Source organism: Apodemus sylvaticus, chromosome X, assembly GCF_947179515.1.
Source record: "Apodemus sylvaticus chromosome X, mApoSyl1.1, whole genome shotgun sequence".
In the NCBI taxonomy this organism is placed as follows: Eukaryota; Metazoa; Chordata; class Mammalia; order Rodentia; family Muridae; genus Apodemus; species Apodemus sylvaticus.
The window spans coordinates 120,659,977-120,680,208 of record NC_067495.1 but is presented as its reverse complement, the minus strand read 5'-3'; the positions used below and the strand labels follow the sequence as shown (position 1 = coordinate 120,680,208).

The window sequence follows — 20,232 nt, the reverse complement described above, 5'->3', positions numbered from 1 at the left end:
CTTCCATGAAGCCTTCCCTGATGGCTCTACCCTGCCCATCAGGAACTCTCTCTTTTTTGGTCTCCCTTGGAGCTTGAAATCCATTCCACACAATATAGTGTTTGCCTTGTGCTAGTTCATACTTGTTTCGTGTACATTACTCTTAACCCATCTCTTTGGTCATGATGTAAACTATTCATAGTTAAAGACTAGTAGATATTGAACATTGTTGTTAATGCCAACATATATACAATGGAACTCTAAATTAATGGTATATTGGTTCACAGCCGGTCTCTTGAAGAGTTCCAGCAACCAGTCCATTGACTTAATATTGTCTTTCTACAATCACTATTTTGTAGCAGATACTCCCATGCTGGAGGAGAGGATGATGTCTTTGTACATTACAGAATGTTGAACAGTATTCCTTGGCTTTGTCTTACCACTTATATGTGTCTATATATTGGCATATGTCCCCTGAGGAACCAAAATTTATTTCTCCCTTCAATGAGGGGTAAAGGTTTGAAACTATAATAAAATCACAAGAACTAAAATTAATTGGACATGTTATCCTGTTCAGCTTGATACTAAAGACTTTATATACACTGTATTTTGTAATTCACATACTTTACCCTCACTTGAATTAATATCTATAGGGCTCTAAGAGACAAACCTCATAGTCACAGTTGCAGGATTACTATACAGTCTGTCTCCTTTTGAACAATCAATCAGGCTCAAACCCAGAAATAGTAGCAAATTGCAGGTAGCCCCTAATACTGTGAAGAACATTCATTTATTAAGAACTAACTATCCAGCTCATAGACAGTTAATTCCTCAAGGAACTTAATGAAAGCAATGGAAGGTCAGAGTAAAAGAGCAGCTCTGGCAGCTGTCACCTTCTTCCCCCAAAGATGCAAATACAGTTCTAAAGATTGTGCCAAAGCATGATGGTGGTGGTAGTGAGACAAAAGGATTTATTTCTTTTGCAGCAACAATGACACTCTGGGGCAGGAAACACAATTCTAGCTAGCCTGCTGAGGGAACTCCTATCCTAAGCCCTGAATAGCTGTGTTGCAAATAATTCAGTCAGTCCCAGGAAAACAGAGGAAAAGAAAGCGTGGAGGGCAGTATAGACTTCTCCTTCTAAGAGGGAGGGGGATACTCAAAGCACATCTTCTGAGAGGAGTACCGACTTCACACATGAAGGACAACCCAAGAGAGAAAATTTGATGTTTTGGTTTAATGTATCTTTGGAGACGAATGTTCCTCTGGCCGTGAAATCAATTCAACCTCGAATTCACTGCGATCAAGGAGTTAACACTATATTAAAATTAGTCATGTCATTTGATGGAAAAAATACTCTACTTATGGAAATACCTTTATAGGAAAACTGCCTTTCTGAGTCTGAGCTGGAAATATTACAGTAAACAGGATCTAATCACAGCAACGCCTTTTTTCAGCTTTGCATGACAGCTGTAAAATATGACAGTATTTATTAATAGTTGCTGCAGTCTAATCTGCAGCATTGGAGAGCTACAGCAAAAATATGTTAAGCTACTAAGAGAACAATTTCCACAGTAACTAATATCCAGCTTTTGAAAGGACACTTTAATGTCTTATGATTTTTTTTATTCTTCCCCCACTGATAGTCCAACCCCAGGAATGAAGGAGCTACTAAGCTAATAACCTCTGTGGAGAGGAAGTGTTTAAATGATAATTTATTTCAAGAGCTGACAACAAATTGCTCGGCACTTTCTCTTTTTATGCCCCAAAGCAGTCAAGGATGTGCAAATCGAAGTATTAAAAATATGACAGCTTCAGTATTTTCATTTTCAATGAAACCCTCATTATAGACATATGCACAGTCTTTTATTCACAATGCAGTCCAAATATTCATTCACTAGTATTATCGTACAGGCTCTCAAGATGCTCTCATAGTTGAAGACTCATCACAATAGATTAAGCAGGCTGCAGAAACTACCAACTGTCTTAGGTCCTGTCAACCCTGATTACTGCTGCTCAAACAGGGGAATTTAGTATCTGTCTCTCACAGGATAATGCACTCTCCAGGCCTTCCTAATTTATTCAAATATAAAAAAGTAACTTGAATTTCAATAAAAACTCTCTCTTGACTTCAATTTTCCCAGAGGGCAAATGGACATGACTAGAATTGGAGCCATCTGTCACCTTCGTATATCCTTTCACTAGATCTTGAAGTGGATGAGAAGACCAGGCAAAGCAAAACAAAACAAAGCAACAACATTTTGTTTTGATGGAGGCACCTGCTACTCACAGTACTTGGCTGGAAATATCTTTGGTATAATCCACATTGGTCATTCCTTGCTTTTTGACAGAACCATGCATAGCTGCTTGGCAGTATGAACTTTTAGATTCCCATTTCTCTGAGCTCCAGAAACTATCTTAGCCACAAAGAGGATATGTGAGTTCCCTTTGCCATAGATGCAGGCCTCACCACAGTTGTTCATTCCAAACCTGCATTCTGCCTGCACTGAGAACATTGTCCTTTCTCTGCTTCCACTGTTTTGACTCATCTGTCCTTTAACTTGGGTCTTTGGCCATCTGCTTATGTTGATTCCCTGGTATTCTTGTGCCAAAGATATTGTACTTATTTGTGACCACTATGATATAAGAAGTAAATTGAGAACTGGATTACATCTACACAGACACAATTGAAATATAGAGGGTCTAAGTACAGTGCCCTTTGAAGAACTGCTACATGAAAAATGAAGGAAGGGGTGCCTGTTGCCTTTAAATGTTCAGACATGGGAAGCAGTATGCTAGCCAGAGCAAAGCATGTAGTCTGTGGAATGTGGCAGACTTAGGGTGATGTTTGACTTTTTATTTCTTTTTTACTTTGATGTTGTAGAAGTCTAAGAACCATCATTTGAATTTTTTGCCTTGGTTCCATCAGGTGTAGAGGTATATAAATGTTACCATGATGAAATGTGATAATTATAAATTTAAGACCTAGTATATATGTTAAATACTTAAGAAATAGCAGCCAATCTTACTTTTAAAATATGATACACCCCAGCATGGGTGCACAGGCCTGTAATCCCAGCTACTGAAGAGGATGGAGCAGGATTGCAAGTTCAGGGCCTACAAGGAAAATTGAAAACCAGCCTAGACAAATTAATGTGGCCTTTCCTAAACAAAAACATTTGGAGATATGGGCACAGACCTAAGTAGAAGCTTTCTGAGTATGCATTCTCTTGCACTGCATGCATGTGTATATATGTATGTATGCATGTATATATATATATATATATATATATATATATATATATATATAGAGAGAGAGAGAGAGAGAGAGAGCCAATAACATGAGAATTACTGATTTGTCTCTTTGTCTGTCTCTGTAAGTCTGTGTGTGTGTTCGTGAAGAGGAAGAAAAAAGAACATGAAGAAGAGGAAGAGGAAGAAGAAGAAGAGAGAGAGAAATGCAGCAAAGATATGGAAAAGAAAGACTAACAATAGTGAAAAGCAAAGTTTTTGTGCCTTATTTGGTAAAAGAGCATTATGAAGTTAAGACAAGTGTGGATGTCAGCATGAAGAAAGGCATGAGAACAGGAAGCCTCTGCTCATCTTGGGAGTTCAAACCCAACCAATCAGGAAGCATTCATAGTCTTCCTAGAAAGGTCTCTCTCTCTCTCTCTCTCTCTCTCTCTCTCTCTCTCTCTCTCTCTCTCTCTCTCTCTCTCTCTCCCTCTCCTTATCTCGGGGATCTCCCTACTCCTTAAGACCTTGAGGACCTGCCTAAAATTCCCCAACATCTTAGTTGTCTGAGAATCTTTGCTTTTCTCCCTCATGGTCCATACTGAAATGAATGCAAGTGTCACCACTAGGGATGGCAACAGTTGGTTTTAATATTTTTCCACAGTAGGATTATCAATTTGTCAAAGTGAGAGACCAACTGTGCTTCTTTTAAATAACACAAGTGAGCTAGAGCAACTAATGCTAGAGAAGGCTCAACAGTTCCATGTTGACCAACAGAATAATTCCTATAGCTTTACTCAGTTTCTACCACAACCTTTAAAAGAAGATAACAATGTCCCTTAAAGGGCTATTGACTTTCAGAGACTTACTTGGGAACTGAGTAGGGAGTTTTAGATTCACAAGGGGAGACAGCAGGAGTGTATTGAATGCTGGAAAGAAGGTTGGCACTACTTGTCTCAAAGGGCACCCAGACTATTATCTCATTATCTAAGCCTGCAGTCACAGCTGGGCCAGGTTCTTTCATCTCCATGGGTTCTGCTGACTGAAGCCAAGGAGAGGCTTCATGTATTAAAGAGAGCCTGGCTTTAATTCTCAGGTATGTCACTATCGTGGAGGAGATTGTGTTACTACTTAGACCACTTTCACATACACCGCCCCAGTGTATGTAATAACTGAAAGATGTGGCCATTTTCTTGGAATGGTTTTATAGTTTTCTGGGCAGAGGAATCTGTGTATGTAAGCAACCTCCCAAATTGGATTCCTGGTACCTGAGAGCTCCACATAAAAGTTGACTCGTAAAAGTGGAGAATAGAATGGTGGTTACTGGAGACCGAAGGGAAAAAGATGGATAGAAATTGGTCAATGGGTACACAGTTATAATTAGAAAGAAGAAATGGCCTTTAGTATTCTGTTGCCCAGAAGCATGAGTATAGTTAACAGCATTCTGCATGCTTCAAAAATAACCACAAGGGAATTTTGTGAGTGTGTTTTCTATAAAGAAATGATAAATAGATGATGTGACCCATATGCTAATTACCCTGATTTTGATCACTACGAAATGTATACATATATCAAAATATCACATTGTATCTCATGAATATGTATAACTAGTGTGTGCCAATTAAAGGCGATAATAATAAAAAGAAAACCATTTTTTGGATTAAGGTTCTATTTCTATAGAAGTTCCTTGCCTGAATAGAAATTTCTCTTCTCCTGGATACACGAAGTCATTAGTAACCATATAAATTGGCATGAATAAATTGGTGAGCTGAGGTGTTGTCATTAGTAGAGAAAGACTATTAATCAGCGGGAACAAAATGCAGGACAAGAAGATTTGTGAAGGTGTGGAGGAAGGGTAGGCAGAGATATGGTTTTATTCCAGACAGGAAGGGCAGGCATAGAATGCTATACTGTGAGAAGGACTAGGTAAACAAGTAACAGAGAAGTCGATAAAAGGAAAGGTTATTGAGGGGGGTAGGCAGCACAGTTAGTCAACCTCATAATTTTCCTAAGCACTGACCTTTTATGTATGTAGAACCAAATTCATATTTTCTAACTTGATATTAATGAAGCAAGGTGTCATTTTATTAACTAAGTGAAGCAGGGCTTGCAAATCTTGAATCAGACCTTTGTCTGTAGACAGAAATTAGAGCAGAGCCAGTATATTCCACCAATTTATTCAGTGTTTGATAACGCCAGAGAAAATTGGCCATGTTTGTGCAACATATCTTTTAAATGACCTCCAAAGCTTAACACATTCTTTGGCTTCTCGTTTGTCTCTGAACCTAAACAGAACAGTGACAATATTGTGTATTTAGCTTTTTTGAAAGTGATTATGAGGGTTCCCTTCTATCTTCATCTTCCATGTCTCATATAATTTAAAATAGTCTACAATTATATTTTATTGTATAATATCTCCCCACCGTTTTACTACTGAAGCAAGAGATAATCACTGACGGAAAAAAAGCAAACACAATACTCTACTGTGTAATTTAAAGAAGTGTTTACTATCACATTGGAGATGAGGGACTGGGGTGTGTTTATATCAGACCAAATAGAATAAATAACAATAGGAGGCATGGTGTTAAGCACCAAGTGAATTGTGTGGACACAATTCTAGGTGTTTAGAGGTGGGAAAAGAATTGTCCTCAAAACTGGTTTAGTTAAAAACATTACCATTTTTACTTCTCAGACTTTTCTCTACCTCCAGCCTTGGTCAAGCTCTTATTCTGAGCTGCAGGACCACGGAGGCTCTTTTTCTTTGTTGATTTTCCTTAGTTTACCATTCTAGTAATTATACAAGCTTAAATCAGGTCATTTGACCCCTCTGCTTGTAATGCCTTCCCACTTTAGAATCTACTCTCCTTACCTGGTTCCTGATGGTATTCCATTGCTAAAATACAGCTCTCCTCTTATCTCTGTTCTTCCGACTGCATTCATCCTCCAACCATCCCCCTCTCTTCTAACTAGTAGTTACCCACACTGGTCTTTCATTAATTTCTACAGGTTGATTTTTCACTGTCTGTTTCCACATCAGGCTGTATCCTTCAATTCTTTTAGTTGCAGATTATAATGTCCCTCCTCAATTAGGCTGTCACTTCGTATCCTTTACAAATTAGGTTTAAGCATTAAGTTTCTTTGTTTTTTAAATAATGCATTATCTAAATGTACTTGCTGTTTACTTGATTTTGTCTGTCTCTCTTATTAGAAAGCAATCTTTAAACAAAATTTATTTATTTAATATATAAGTGTTCTGATGCATATACATCCACTGGTCAGAAGAGGACCTCAGATCCCCTTATAGATGGCTGTGAGCAACTTTATGTTTATTGGCAATTAAACTCAGGACCTCTGGAAGAACAGCCAGTGCTCTTAACCATTGAGCAATCTCACTAGCCCATAGAAAGTAGTCTTTATGACAATAGGAACCATATGTGTCTTGCTTATCACTGTAAAATCAAACAACTGTTAAATGAATGAAGAGGGAGGTACAATTTGCTATAGGTTTAGAAAAACTGAAATGATTTTCTTTATTAAAATAAAGGAGAGTATTTCAGGCAGTACTAGAGGAAGTGAAGTTGAGAAATCCGAGGCATGGATCTGGCACATTTTGACAACAGTGAAACATGGGAATTGTCCACAGTAAGAGAGCCTTATAAGGTTGCATAGGGAGAAAAGGGTGGTTCGTTGGCTGAGGTGTAAGGGTACTAAATCTTAAAAGAACAGATTTCTTTCCCATGTGGGCAATATAACGTCCTTAACATTTTGTGATAGATTTTGCAATAATGTTTTGAGAAGACTTTCCAAAATGAAAATTAGTGTTAAAGTTTATGTAATGCATTTTTCAAAAACATATTACATTAGTCCTTTCTGTTAAGTAACTAAAGAAGAAACAGAATTATATCCATGAGGAAGGTTTCTTTTTGCTGCCAGACCACACAGTTGTCCATACTATTTAATGAGCTAAGAAGCAGACATAGATACATGTCAGCCCTCCTTTTCATAGTAGAGATCTAATGAGCAGACATGGTTTACAGATGATGATGAGAGAGTGCATGTATTGAGTCTTCTTTTGAATGCATGAAGTTACAGCATTAGCTGAAATAATCTTTAATTTTAACAATTTCAGGAGAGAGGCTGCTGATTTCAACCTTCAGTTCTGAAAACTAAATTACAATGCTCCATATTGTACTATATTCAATATATGGACATGAGCTATTTCATTCTCTGTATTTTGAACCAAATTCCTTGAGTAAATTGTAAATTAGAAATTTTAAATAATATTTAAACAACATTGGTTTGCTTGGACACATGGAGCCCTTTCTTACATTGTCCTTTGCCCATGTTCATATGTGTGTGTGTGTGTGTGTGTGTATTAGCATTGAAACTATAATTGCCTTTCTTCCCTTCTCTCCCTGAAGCCCCTCTCATGCACTCTTATTCATTGCTGTTCATTGCTGTCTCTCAAATTCAGTCTCTCTTTCTTTAATTGTTGCCACATATATGAACATATTCCTAAATACGTGACTACAACCTGCTTCGTCAATATGCTATTATGTATATGATCTCAGTGCTGACTCCTTGATATTGAATAACCCATACGCGAGTCTTCTTTTGAGAAGACTATTTTTCCCATTTTCAGAGTTCTCCAATTGCATGCAGTTCTTTGTTTAAAGTTGAGACTTCACAGTGTTCCTGTTTTCCTTTGCTCAATAAATCCTACCTACCACAGAGACTCAGTTTCTCTAAGGAGTTGTCTCTAAAAACTGCACATTTCTGGAATGCTACATTTGTACAGTATTTAAAGCAACCAGAAGCTAGTATAGCATTCAGTTCAACGTTGTTGTGGGTTGTTCATTAATTGTTGCATGAATGGTTTTCTTTTTGCTGTCCCCTATTGGAACTACATTTTATATGAATCTGTCTCAGAAGTGGAATACACCACAAAGGGTAGACAGCAGCTTGCAGAATCACTAGATTAACTCACTGGTTATATGCAAGTTACAATTAGTTCCAAGATACAAAGTTTCTTGTGTTTGGCATAGTTTCAAAAAGATCACAGAGGCATGGAATTCTGCATTAAAAGGGGTTCACTTTAGGTGAGGATACCAAGGTCAAGAGAGCCTTGGTGACTTGGTCAAAATCAGAAAGCTAGCTAGGATAAGTTCTTGAATTAGAACACTCAGATCTTGTTCCAGATCGGTGAAGTTCAGTTCCCTTTACTGGTACGTATCTTAGGCACACATAGGTTTATGTGTTCCCTGACAAGATCTGGTGCTGCAGCTGAAAAGAGGAATATGAAGAAAACCAAGGCTTCCTAGAGACAAATTAATTTTTCAAATTATGTTGATGAGAAAGAGCTTTGCTATACATATGGCCAGGACCAGGAAGACAGACCTTTCCTGTGTTTCTTCTATCCCTGAATCTGAAACCCTGGAGTCAAAGGAAACCATCCTCATTTAGTCTCCAGGTAAATGACTGATATAAGAACAGTGTTTGATGGAGTGTCATGATAATAGGGTCCCTCACTTTCATTGAGAAAAACCTCATAAGACAACTGGACTAGGGGAGTAAATATGGTTGGATTATGATGTGTATAATTCAGCAAATTAATTACTATACATCGAAAAGGCAATCATAATCTCACAAGATTTACTGTCTAGAACTTTCCATATTGAACTTTCATTACTATGTGACATAGTAGCTCACGTATGTACACACATAGCAGTGCATGGAAATATTTATTATTTTAGATCAAAAAACGTATTTGATCATACTCTGTTTTATATGTTTTAGATCAAATATAAAGGTTTTCTAGGCATGCCCCTTTGCAAAAATAATGTCTGAGGGTTTAGCCCAAGTCATGTTTTTAGTAGAGATATATGTATATGATTTGGAAAATTAGGTTCTAAAATTACCATTGATAAATTTTTATGTTTGATTTATACTAAATATTAAAAACAAATTTAAAAGAGAATTATATTTTATCTATTAGAAGAAATGGATGCATGTGTGAGGAATTGTGAAAATCATCATCACAAGAATACCCACAGAGAAAAACAGATGTTTTTTTCTTACCTCGTTCTGTGTCATAGAGGTACACAAACTTCTCCCACTTGTAGTAACCCAGAAGACTCAGAATGGCACCCTTTAAGGCTGGGCGCATCTGGATGACAAACTGCACATCTGCATCAGTGGGAAAGCTGGGTGTGACAAAAGATGTGTGCAGGGCCCCACAGAAGGAGGTCAGGGTGTTCATTGACATCTGGTCATAGAATCCAAAGATAGCGTACACCCCTCTGGAGAACTGGGAGCAGACTGCAATGAGAAAGAGAGAAACACAGTTCAATAGGTCAGTTGTCCCCTGCGGCAGCTTATAAGGTCAGAAAGCCGATGCATAATTAATCTCTGAATTAGCCATGTCAAAAGCAAGCAAGCAAGCAAGCAAACAAACCAGAACAACAAAGAAACAAGAATCCAAGACTCTAGAAACAATATATAATCCTATCATAATCTAGTTGCCCAGTGGGAAAATAATTGAAAAAGGGAAATCTTCATTGGCATTAGTTACATATTATCTGTGTTTGCAGAGGTCAAGAAACTGAGGAAGGGACAAGGTGACAGTTGTCTTATCTTGTACAAGTGTCCAAGATCAACATCTAAGGCAATTCAGGTTCTTACCTTCCCACAATGTTTACCCAGTGACCCCTTAATGTGGCCATGCCACCACCAAGCCATACTCATCCTTCCATGCCTTCAGTTCTTTTTCTCCTAAGTCAATGCAGTGGATGCATATTGAGTCAGACTAACTGCTAATGTGTCTACCTGGAAGCCTGTTGTTCTTGCTATGTCAAAGAGTGCTACCATCACAGTTGTATTGTAACAAAGACTCTTCATATAGACTGCTAATTTAGAGGATTTCTTTTTGTTGGCAGGCTGCAGTAATGTCTGGCCTTTCAGTGGCCATTGAACCACAGGAGGCTGTTGGTTACTTCCTGGGCCCAGGTGTAATTGGCCAAGTTCTACTTTGATTCTATTCCATTTATCTAGTGGACTCATTAGCCTACATAGTGACATTTCATGGTCCCCTCATCATTGTCAGTTTTCCTTCATTTCAAAGTGGGCCATGCCACTGCCTTGTCTCTCTTCAGGCCCAGAGGAGCTTAAAAAATGTGAACCAATTTCAATATTAGCTTCAGTAGAACATAATTAGCAAAGCAAATCAGCTACAACAACACTGTGTGGTGCATTCCCAAACCAAGTGGAAATGATCTTTCGATTATCTGCACCAGTGCCTCCTTCCATTCATGCGAAGCAGACATTAACAGGCATAATGCAATGTGATTTAAGAGGTCCTGCATGGTCTCCCATATTTGCTATGAAACCATAGATTCCAGTGTTAGGCTTGTTTATTTAGTTTTATGGCAATAAAATAAAATTCTGCAGCTTGGGAGAGGGATGAAGTGGCATCTTTAAAGCCATTATCATGTTAAGACAAATGAATGTGTTCAACCACTTCTTGAGATGAGTAGGGAGGCAGAAGGACACATGGTGATGGGAATGAGTGCATTAGAGAAGAGAACTCTAGAACCTAGGATCCTCCCCTGAGAGGACAAAGAGTAAAGTCACTACACAACATAAGGAAAGAAGACATTAAAAGGAAGAGGAAGGCAGGTAGAGACCAATCTAATTAATTTTGTGACCATATTATGGGAAAGTGAGTTCTTCATATCTCCAATATCTTACTTTCCATACATGCTATTTAAATCTATGTTGATTAAGGACATTCATTGAGTACCCTAATCATCTATTAGTTTGAGGATAGCATTTCAAAGATTACCATTTTACTCTACCATCTCCAGCAACATCTCCAGTATAAAAGACCACAGCCTTTGATTTCAAGAACTAAAAGTGGCCTTAAGACATATAAACAAGAAAGCTCTTTATATTAATTAAAGAATGGCAGCTAGTTGATGAAAGACAAAAGTTACAGGAAGTACTTAGAAACAAACAAATAAAAACTGATTAGCATGAAAGGAGATATTAAGGAGAACTCCATTCTAAGGTTAGTCATGTAAATGGTTATGATAGCAGGTCAAATACTGAACAATAATGATGAAAAACAGACAACAGTAAAAGTTAAACTAAATGAAATAAAAGTTATTTAAAATAACAAGAATCAACAGTAGTGATAAATAGTATTTAGCTAGTCACTGTGTTAAGCAGTATAAAACCCAGTCACCATCTGCACCCTCTATACACAGCTCTCACCAGGAAAGAGCTGGTCTCCCAGGAAGGCTCTCACTCCCAGGCTCAGGGGTGAAGTCTCCACTTTCTCTCCAATAACTGTTCAAAGCAGGACCAGCCAGGAGCACATAGGGCATAGGAACAGTAGAGTAGATGGGACAGGATCCTTTTAGTCACCATCTGCACTCAGGAGCTAGGGCTATTCCATAGGTACACAGGTCCTACCAGAAGAGAGCTGGTCTCCCAGGAGTGCTGACACAGGCTAATAGGCCCATAAGAGGGACAAGCTCCAGCCAGATACAGTAAGACCAGCTAACACCAGAAATAATCAGATGGTGAAAGGCAAGCACAAGAATCTTACCAACAGAAACCAAGGCTACCTGGCATCATCAGAATCCAGTTCTCTTACCACAGCAAGTCCTGGATACACCAACACACCGAAAAAGCAAGATTAGGATTTAAAATCACATCTCATGTTACTGATACAGGATTTTAAGAAGGACATAAATAACCCCCTTAAAGCAATACAGAAGAACACAGGTAAACAGGTAAAAGCCCTCAAAGATCCCTTAAAGAATTAAACATCCCTTAAAGAATTAAAGGAAAACACAACCACACAGGTGAAGGAACTGAACAAAACCATCCAGGATCAAAAAATAGATGTAGAAACAATTTAAAAAATCACAAAGGGAGACAACTCTGGAGATAGACAACCTAGGAAAGAGATCAGGGGTCATAAATGTAAGCATCTCCAACAGAATACAAGAAGAGAGAATCTCAGGTGTAGAAGATACCATTGAAAATATTGTCACAACAGTCAAAGAACATTCAAAATGCATAAAGCTCCTAACCCAAAACATCCAGAAAATCCAAGACTTAATGAGAAGACCAAACCTAAGGATAATAGGTATAGAAGAGAGCAAAGATTCTCAAATTAAAGGGCCAGTAAATATCTTCAACAAAATTATAGAAGAAAACAACACTAATGTAAAGAAAAATGTGGCAGTGAACATACAAGAAGCTTACAGAACCCTAAATAGATTGGACCAGAAAACAAATTCCTCCTGTCACACAATAATCAAAACACCAAATGCACAAAACAAAGAAAGAATATTAAAAGCAGTAAGGGAAAAGGTCAAGTAACGTATAAAGACAGAAATATCAGAATTACACCAGACTTCTTGCCAGAGACTATAAAAACCAGATGATCCTGGGCAAATGTCATACAGACCCTAAGAGGACATAAATGCCAGCCCAGGCTACTATACCCAGCAAAACTCTCAATTACCATAGATGGAGAAACCAAGATGATTCATGACAAAATTTACACAATTTACACAATACCTTTCCACAAATCCAGCCCTTCAAAGAATAATAAATGGAAAACTCCAATACAAGGAGGAAAACAACACCCTAGAAAGAGCAAGAAAATAATCGTTTAACAACCCAAAAAGAAGATAATGACATAAACATAATTCCACCACTAACAACAAAAATAACAGGAAGCAACGGTCACTTTTTCTTAATATCTCTTAACATCAATTGACTCAACTCCCCAATAAAAAGACATAGACTATCAGACTGGATATGTAAACAGACCCAACATTTTGCTGCATACAGGAAACCCACCTCAGTGACAACAACAGACACTACCTCAAAGTACAAGGCTGGAAAACAATTTTTCCAAGCATATGATCCCAAGAAACAAGCTGGAGTAGCCATTCTAATATTGAATAAAATTGAGTTTCAACCTAAAGTTATCAAAAAAGATGAGGAAGGACACTCTATATTCATCAAAGGAATAATCTACCAAGAAGAACTCTCAATTCTGAACATCTATGCTCCAAATACAAAGGTACCCACATTCATAAAAGAAACTTTAATAAAGCTCAAATCACACATTGCACCTCACATAATAGTTGTGGGCAATTTCAACACCCCATTCTTTCATCAATGGACCAATCAGGGAATCACAAACTAAACAGAGATACAGAGAAACTAACAGAAGTTATGGAACAAATGTATTTAACTGATATCTATAGAACATTTCATCCTAGATCAAAAGAATATAATGTCTACTCAGAACCTCATGGTACCTTCTCCAAAAATGACCATATTTTGTGACCATGAGGTCACAAAACAGACTTCAACAGATATGAGAAGATTGAAATAATCCCATAACTCCAATAAGACCACTATGGATTAAGGCTGGTCTTCAATAGCAACAAAAACAACAGAAAGTCCACATACACATGAAAGCTGAACAACTTTACTCAATCATTTACTCAATGATAACTTAGTCAAGGAAGAAATAAAGAAAGCAAGAAATTAAAAACTTTTTAGAATTTAATGAAAATGAAGACATATTATACCAAAACTTATGGAACATGATGAAAGCAGCGTGAAGAGGAAAACTCATACCTCTGAGTGCCTCCAAAAACTAACTGGAAATAGCATACACTAAGAGCTTGACAGCACATCTGACAGCTGTAGAACACAAAGAAGCTAATACACCCAAGAGGAGTAGAGGGCAGGAAATCATCAAACTCAGGGCTGAAATCAACCAAGTAGAAACAAAAAGAAAATACAAAGAATCAACAAAACCAGGAGCTGGTTCTTTGAGAAAATCGACAAGATTGATAAACCCTTAGCCAGACCAACCAGAGGGCACAGAGACAGTATCCAAATTAATAAAATCAGAAATAAAAAGGGAGATATAACAACCGAAATTTAGGAAATCCAAAAAAAAAAAAAAAAAACCAAAAAAAAAAAAAAAAAAAAAAAAAAAAACCACACATCAGATCCTACTACAAGAGCTTACACTCAACAGAACTGGAAAATCTGGATGAAATGGACAATTTTCTAGACAGATATTAAATACCAAAGTTAAATCAAGATCAGATATACCTTGTAAATGGTCCTATAACCCCTAAAGAAATAGAAGTAGTCATTGTCTCCCAACCAAAAAAAAAAAAAAAAAAAAAATCCCAGGACCAGATTGATTTAGTGCAGAGTTCTATCAAGACCTTCTAAGAAGACCTAATACCAATGCCTTCAAAGTATTCCACAAGACAGAAACAGAAGGAAGACTACACAATTCATTCTATGAAGCCACAATTACTTTGATACCTAAAACACATAAATATCCTACAAAGACAGAGAACTTCAGATCAATTTCCCTCATGAACATTGATGCAAAAATACTCAATAAATTTCTCACAAACCATATCCAAGAACACATCAAAACGATCATTCACGATGATCAAGGAGGCTTCATCCCAGGAATGTAGGGATGGTTCAATATATGGAAATCCATCAATATAATCCACTACATAAACAAACTCAAAGGAACAAAAACACATGATCATTTCATTAGATGCTGAGTAAGCATTTGACAAAATCCAACATCCCTTCATGTTAAAAATCTTGGAAAGATTGGGAATTCAAGGCCCATAAGTAAACAGTAAAAGCAGTACACAGCAAAGCAGTAGCCAACATCAAACTCAAACTAAATGGAAACAAACTTTAAGCAATCCCACTAAAATCAGGGGGTAGACAAGGCTGCCCACTCTCTCTCTATCTATTCAATATAGTAGTTGAAGTTCTAGCTAGAGCAATTAGACAACTAAAGGAGGTCAAAGGGGTAGAAATTGGAAAGGAAGAAGTCAAAATATCACTATTTTCAGATGATATGATAGTATACTTGAGTGATCCTAAAAATTCCACAAGAGAACACTTAAACCTGATAAACAACTTCAGCAAATTGGCTGTATATAAAATTAAATCAAACAATTCAGTGGCCTTTCTCTACTCAAAGGATAATCAGGCTGAGAAAAAATTAGGGAAAAAACACCCTTCACAATAGTCACAAATAATATAAAATAACTTTGTGTGACTCTAACTAAGCAAGTGAAAGATCTGTATGACAAGAACTTCAAGTCTCTGAAGAAAGAAATTTAAGATCTTAGAAGATGGAGAGATCTCCCATGCTAATGGATGGGCAGAATTAATATAGTAATAATGGCCTTCTTGCTAAAAGCAATTTACAGATTCAATGCAATCCCCATCAAAATTCCAAATCAATTCTTCATAGAGTAAGGAAGAACAATTCTCAAATTCGTTTGGAATAACAAAAAACCCAGGATAGCAATAACTGGGCAGGATACTTCTGGAGGACCCTGTTATACCACTCCTGGGCATATACCCAGAGGATTTCCCAGCATGCAATAAGGACACATGTTCCACTATGTTCATAGCAGCACTATTTATAATAGCCAGAAGCTGGGAAAAACTCAGATATTCTTAGGCAAATGGTTGGAACTGGAAAATATCATCCAAAGTGAGGTAACCCAATCACAAAAGAACACACATGGAATATAGTCACTGATAAGTGAATATTAGCCCAGAAGCTCCGAATACCCAAGACACAATTAACATATCAAATGATTCCCAATAAGAAGGAAGAAGGGGACCCTGGTCCTGGAAAGGCTTGATGCAGCAATGTAGGGAATAACTAGGACAGAGAAGTGGGAGAAGGTTGATTGGGTAATGGGCAGAGGAAAGAGGGCTTATGGGACTTAAGCCCAGGGGAACCAGGAAAGGGGAAATCATTTGGAATGTAAACAAAGAATGTAGAAAAAAAAAGAATTGACAAATGGGACCTCATACAATTGTAAAGCTTCTGTAAGGCAAAGGACACTGTCAGTATGACAAAATGGCAACCAACAGATTGGGAAAAGATATTTGCCAATCCTACATCCGAGAGAGGGTTAATATCCAATATATACAAAGAACTCAAGAAGTAAGACCCCAGAGAAACAATAACCCTATTAAGAATGGGGTATGGAGCTAAACAAAGAATTCTCAACTGAGGAATTCTGAATGGCTGAGAAGCACCTAAAGATAAGTTCAACATATTTAATCCTCAAAGAAATACAAATCAAAACAATCCTGAGATTCCAACTCACATCAATCAGAATGGCTAAGATCAAAAATTAAGGGGACAGCAGATGCAAGCTAGGATGTGGAGAAAGAGGAATACTCCTCCAGTATTGGTGTGATTGCAAGCTGGTACAACCACTCTGGAAATCAGTTTGGGGGCTCCTCAGAAAATTAGACATAGTGCTACCTGAGGATCCAGCTATACCACTCCTGGGCATATACCCAGAGGATTCCCCAGCATGTAATAAGGACACATGCTCCACTATGTTCACAGCAGCCTTATTTCTGGCTATTATAATAATAGCCAGAAAATGGAAAGAACCCAGATGTCCTCAATGGGGGAATGGATACAGAAAATATAGTGCATTTACACAATGGAGTACTATTCAGCCATTAAAAACAATGAATTCATGAAATTCTTAGGCAAATATATGGAGCTAGAAAATATCATCTTGAGTGAGGCAACCCAATCATAAAAGAACTCACATGGTATGCACACACTGATAAGTGGATATTAGCCCAGAAGCTTGGAATACCCAAGATACAATTCACAGACCACATGAAGCTCAAGAAGAAAGAAGACCAAAGTGTGGGTGCTTCAGTTCTTCTTCTTTTTTTAAGATTTATTTATTTTTATTTATATGAGTACACTGTAGCTGTCTTCACACACACACTAGAAGAGTGCATCGGATCCCATTATAGATGGTTGTGAGCCACCATGTGGTTGCTGGGAATTGAACTCAGAACCTCTGGAAGAGCAGTTAGTGCTCTTAACCGCTGAGCCATCTCTCCAGCCCCACTTCAGTTCTTCTTATAAGGGGGGAACAAAATGCCCATGAGAGGTGAAACAGAGACAAAATGTGGAGCAGAGACTTAACGAAAGGCCATCCAAGACTATCCCACCTGGGGATTCATCCCATATACAGTTACCAAACCCAGAAACTATTGTGGATGCCAACAAATGCTTGCTGACAGGAGTCTGATATAGTTGTCTACCGAGAGGTTCTCCCAGTGCCTGACAAATGCAGAGGCAGATGCTTGCAGTCAACCATTGGACTGATCATGGGGTTCCCCAATGGAGGAGTTAGAGAAAGGACTGAAGGAGCTGAAGGGATTTGCAGGGCCATAGGATGAACAACAATATCAACCACCCAGTACCACCAGAGCTCCCAGGGACAAAACCACCAACCAAAGAGTACACATGGAGTGACCCATGTCTCCAGCCTTATATGTAGCAGAGGATGGCCTTGTTGGACATCAGTAAGATGAGAGGTCCTTGGTCCTGTGAAGGCTTGATGCCCCAGTGTAGGGGAATGCCAGGACAAGAAAGTAGGAGTTGGAGGGTTCATGAGCAGAGGAAGGGGGATAGGATAGGATAGGAGGTTTTTGGAGGGGGAAATGAGGAAAAGGGATAACATCTGAAATGTAAATAAATAAAATATCTAATAAAAAGGTAGTATAAAGCTATTATCTCCTTGGTAGAGGTTCTGGTTAGTTGATATCGTTGGTCTTCCCATGAGGTTGCAAACCCCTTCAGTTCCTTCTATTCTTTCTCTATCTCCTCCATTTGGGACCCGGTGCCCAGGTATCAATGGGAGTAGAGGTCCTTGTTCCTATGTAGGCTTGATAGATGCCCCAGAGTAGGGGAATTGAGGGCAGGGAGGTGGGAGTGTGGTGGGTGGAAGAACTCCCTCATAGAATCAGGGGGGAAGGAGGATGGGATAGGGCATTTTTTGGAGGGGGGAAATCGGCAATGGGGATAACATTTGAAATGTAAATAAAGAAAATATCCAATAAATAAAAATATATTTAAAAACTACTATTTCATTTAATTTCTTAATGGACCCCATGAAGTATTGATACCTTTACTATTTAATTGCTAATTTGTACACCAAAAATGTTAAAGTAGTGACATGAACACTCTAAAACTTATAGTCTTTGCAGCCCAAATTCAACAATGTCATTAATATATATCTGCTTGTATGATATAGGGTTTTCATTTTCATCAAATAAAGATACATATCCAATTAAATTTGTATTTCATACAGAAAATAAATCAGTTTTAACATATGCATGTTTCACATTCATATATTAAAACTTGTTTGTGGTTTATCTGAAATTCAAATTCAACTGAGCATCCTTATTTAACTTAAAATTCAAGAAAGAAGCTGTTCCCATTAATGATCATGGAATCAAAAGGCTTGAACAAGCAATCATGGTCCTTCAACTAAAATGATTCATAGGATAACTGATAGTCCCTAGCTCCATCTCAACTAGTAATCACAAAAGGAAGACCCAGGTGCCCTGGATAAAACAGGGTTTGGCCAAATAACCCTATTAAAAATGGGGTACAGATCTAAACAAAGAATTTTCACCTAAAGAAATTTGGATGGCCAAGAGGCACCTTAAGAAGTGCTCAACATCATTAGTCATTAGGGAAATGCAAATCAAAACAACCCTGAGATTTCACCTTACACCAGTCAGAATGGCTAAGGTCAAAAACTCAGGAGACAGCAGGTGTTGGCAAGGATGTGGAGAAAGAGGAACACTCCTCAACTGCTGGTGGGGCTATAAGATGGTACAACCACTCTGGAAATCAGTCTGGTGGTTCCTTAGAAAACTGGACATGACACTTCCGGAGGACCCTGCTATACCTCTCCTGGGCATATACCCAAAGGATTCCCCGGCATGCAATAAAGACACATGCTCTTCATAGCAGCCTTATTTATAATAGCCAGAAGCTGGAAAGAACCCAGATGCCCCTCAAAGGAGGAATGGATACAGAAAATGTGGTATATTTACACAATGGAATACTACTCAGCAATTACAAACAATGAATTCACAAAATTTTTAGGCAAATGGTTTGATCTGGAAAATATCATCCTAAGTGAGGTAACCCAATCACAAAAGAATACACATGGAATGCAATCTCTGATAAGTGGATATTAATTAGCCCAGAAGCCCTGAATACCCAAGGCACAAATTGCATAACAAATGACTCCCATGAAGAAGTATGGAGAGGGTCCTGATCCTGGAAAGGATTGATCTAGCATTGGAGGGGAATATAAGGACAGAGAAAAAGGAGGGAGGTGATTGGAGAATGGATGGAGAGAAGGTTTATGAGACATATGGGGAGGGGGGATTTGGGAAAGGGGAAATCATTTGGAATGTAAACAAAGAATATAGAAAATAAAAATATTTAAAAAAACAAAAACAGGGTTTGAAAAGATACAGCATGTTTTCAGCATGGAGAACCCCATTCTGACTAATTTGTTTTTGTCAAATAAGTGAAAAGAAATTATAGTGATGAGATTCTGGCTAATAGAAAAAGAAGTGCCATGTTCCTCTCATATCTATTATTTTGAGACTCTGGAGTCATTTATGGAGCTTTCATACTTCATTAAATTTGCTTATTTATTTAGAGTACAATAAAGACCCAGAAACTCATCACTCAATCCAAGAACTGTGACATAACTAATAACTTTTTAGTAGTATGTTTCTCTACTATTTCACATGTTGGGACAACCTTTCCCTAAGTCCAAAAGGCACACACATGATGGTGGATATCAACCAGTGTTAAGAGAATATCATTCCATGTTCTACTGTCTTCATATAAAGCAAAAGCTCAGCAAATATTGACTTTTATAGAGGGTTTTCTTTATTCCATACACAGCAATACGTGTAGGTAACATGAACAGAAGACCCAGAAACCAATCAGCAAGGAGAGCTGGCACAAGAGGACATAGCCCAACATAGCAGGGCCTCTCAGAGCAGATTCTTACAATCATCCTGGGTTGCACAGAATACAGTCGAATGTAACATTGAACTATC

General features: G+C 37.9%; 1 protein-coding gene across 2 annotated transcripts in view; it reads right to left on the bottom strand.

Annotated features, from left to right (window-relative positions):
• Gria3 (glutamate ionotropic receptor AMPA type subunit 3) overlaps nt 1-20,232 on the bottom strand; it is a 277,086-nt gene that overhangs the window by 187,693 nt on the left and 69,161 nt on the right. For both annotated transcript variants that reach the window (XM_052171184.1, XM_052171185.1), the window contains exon 3: nt 9,292-9,531. In XM_052171184.1, the coding sequence (XP_052027144.1) occupies nt 9,292-9,531 (240 nt within the window). The remainder of the gene's footprint in view (nt 1-9,291; nt 9,532-20,232) is intronic.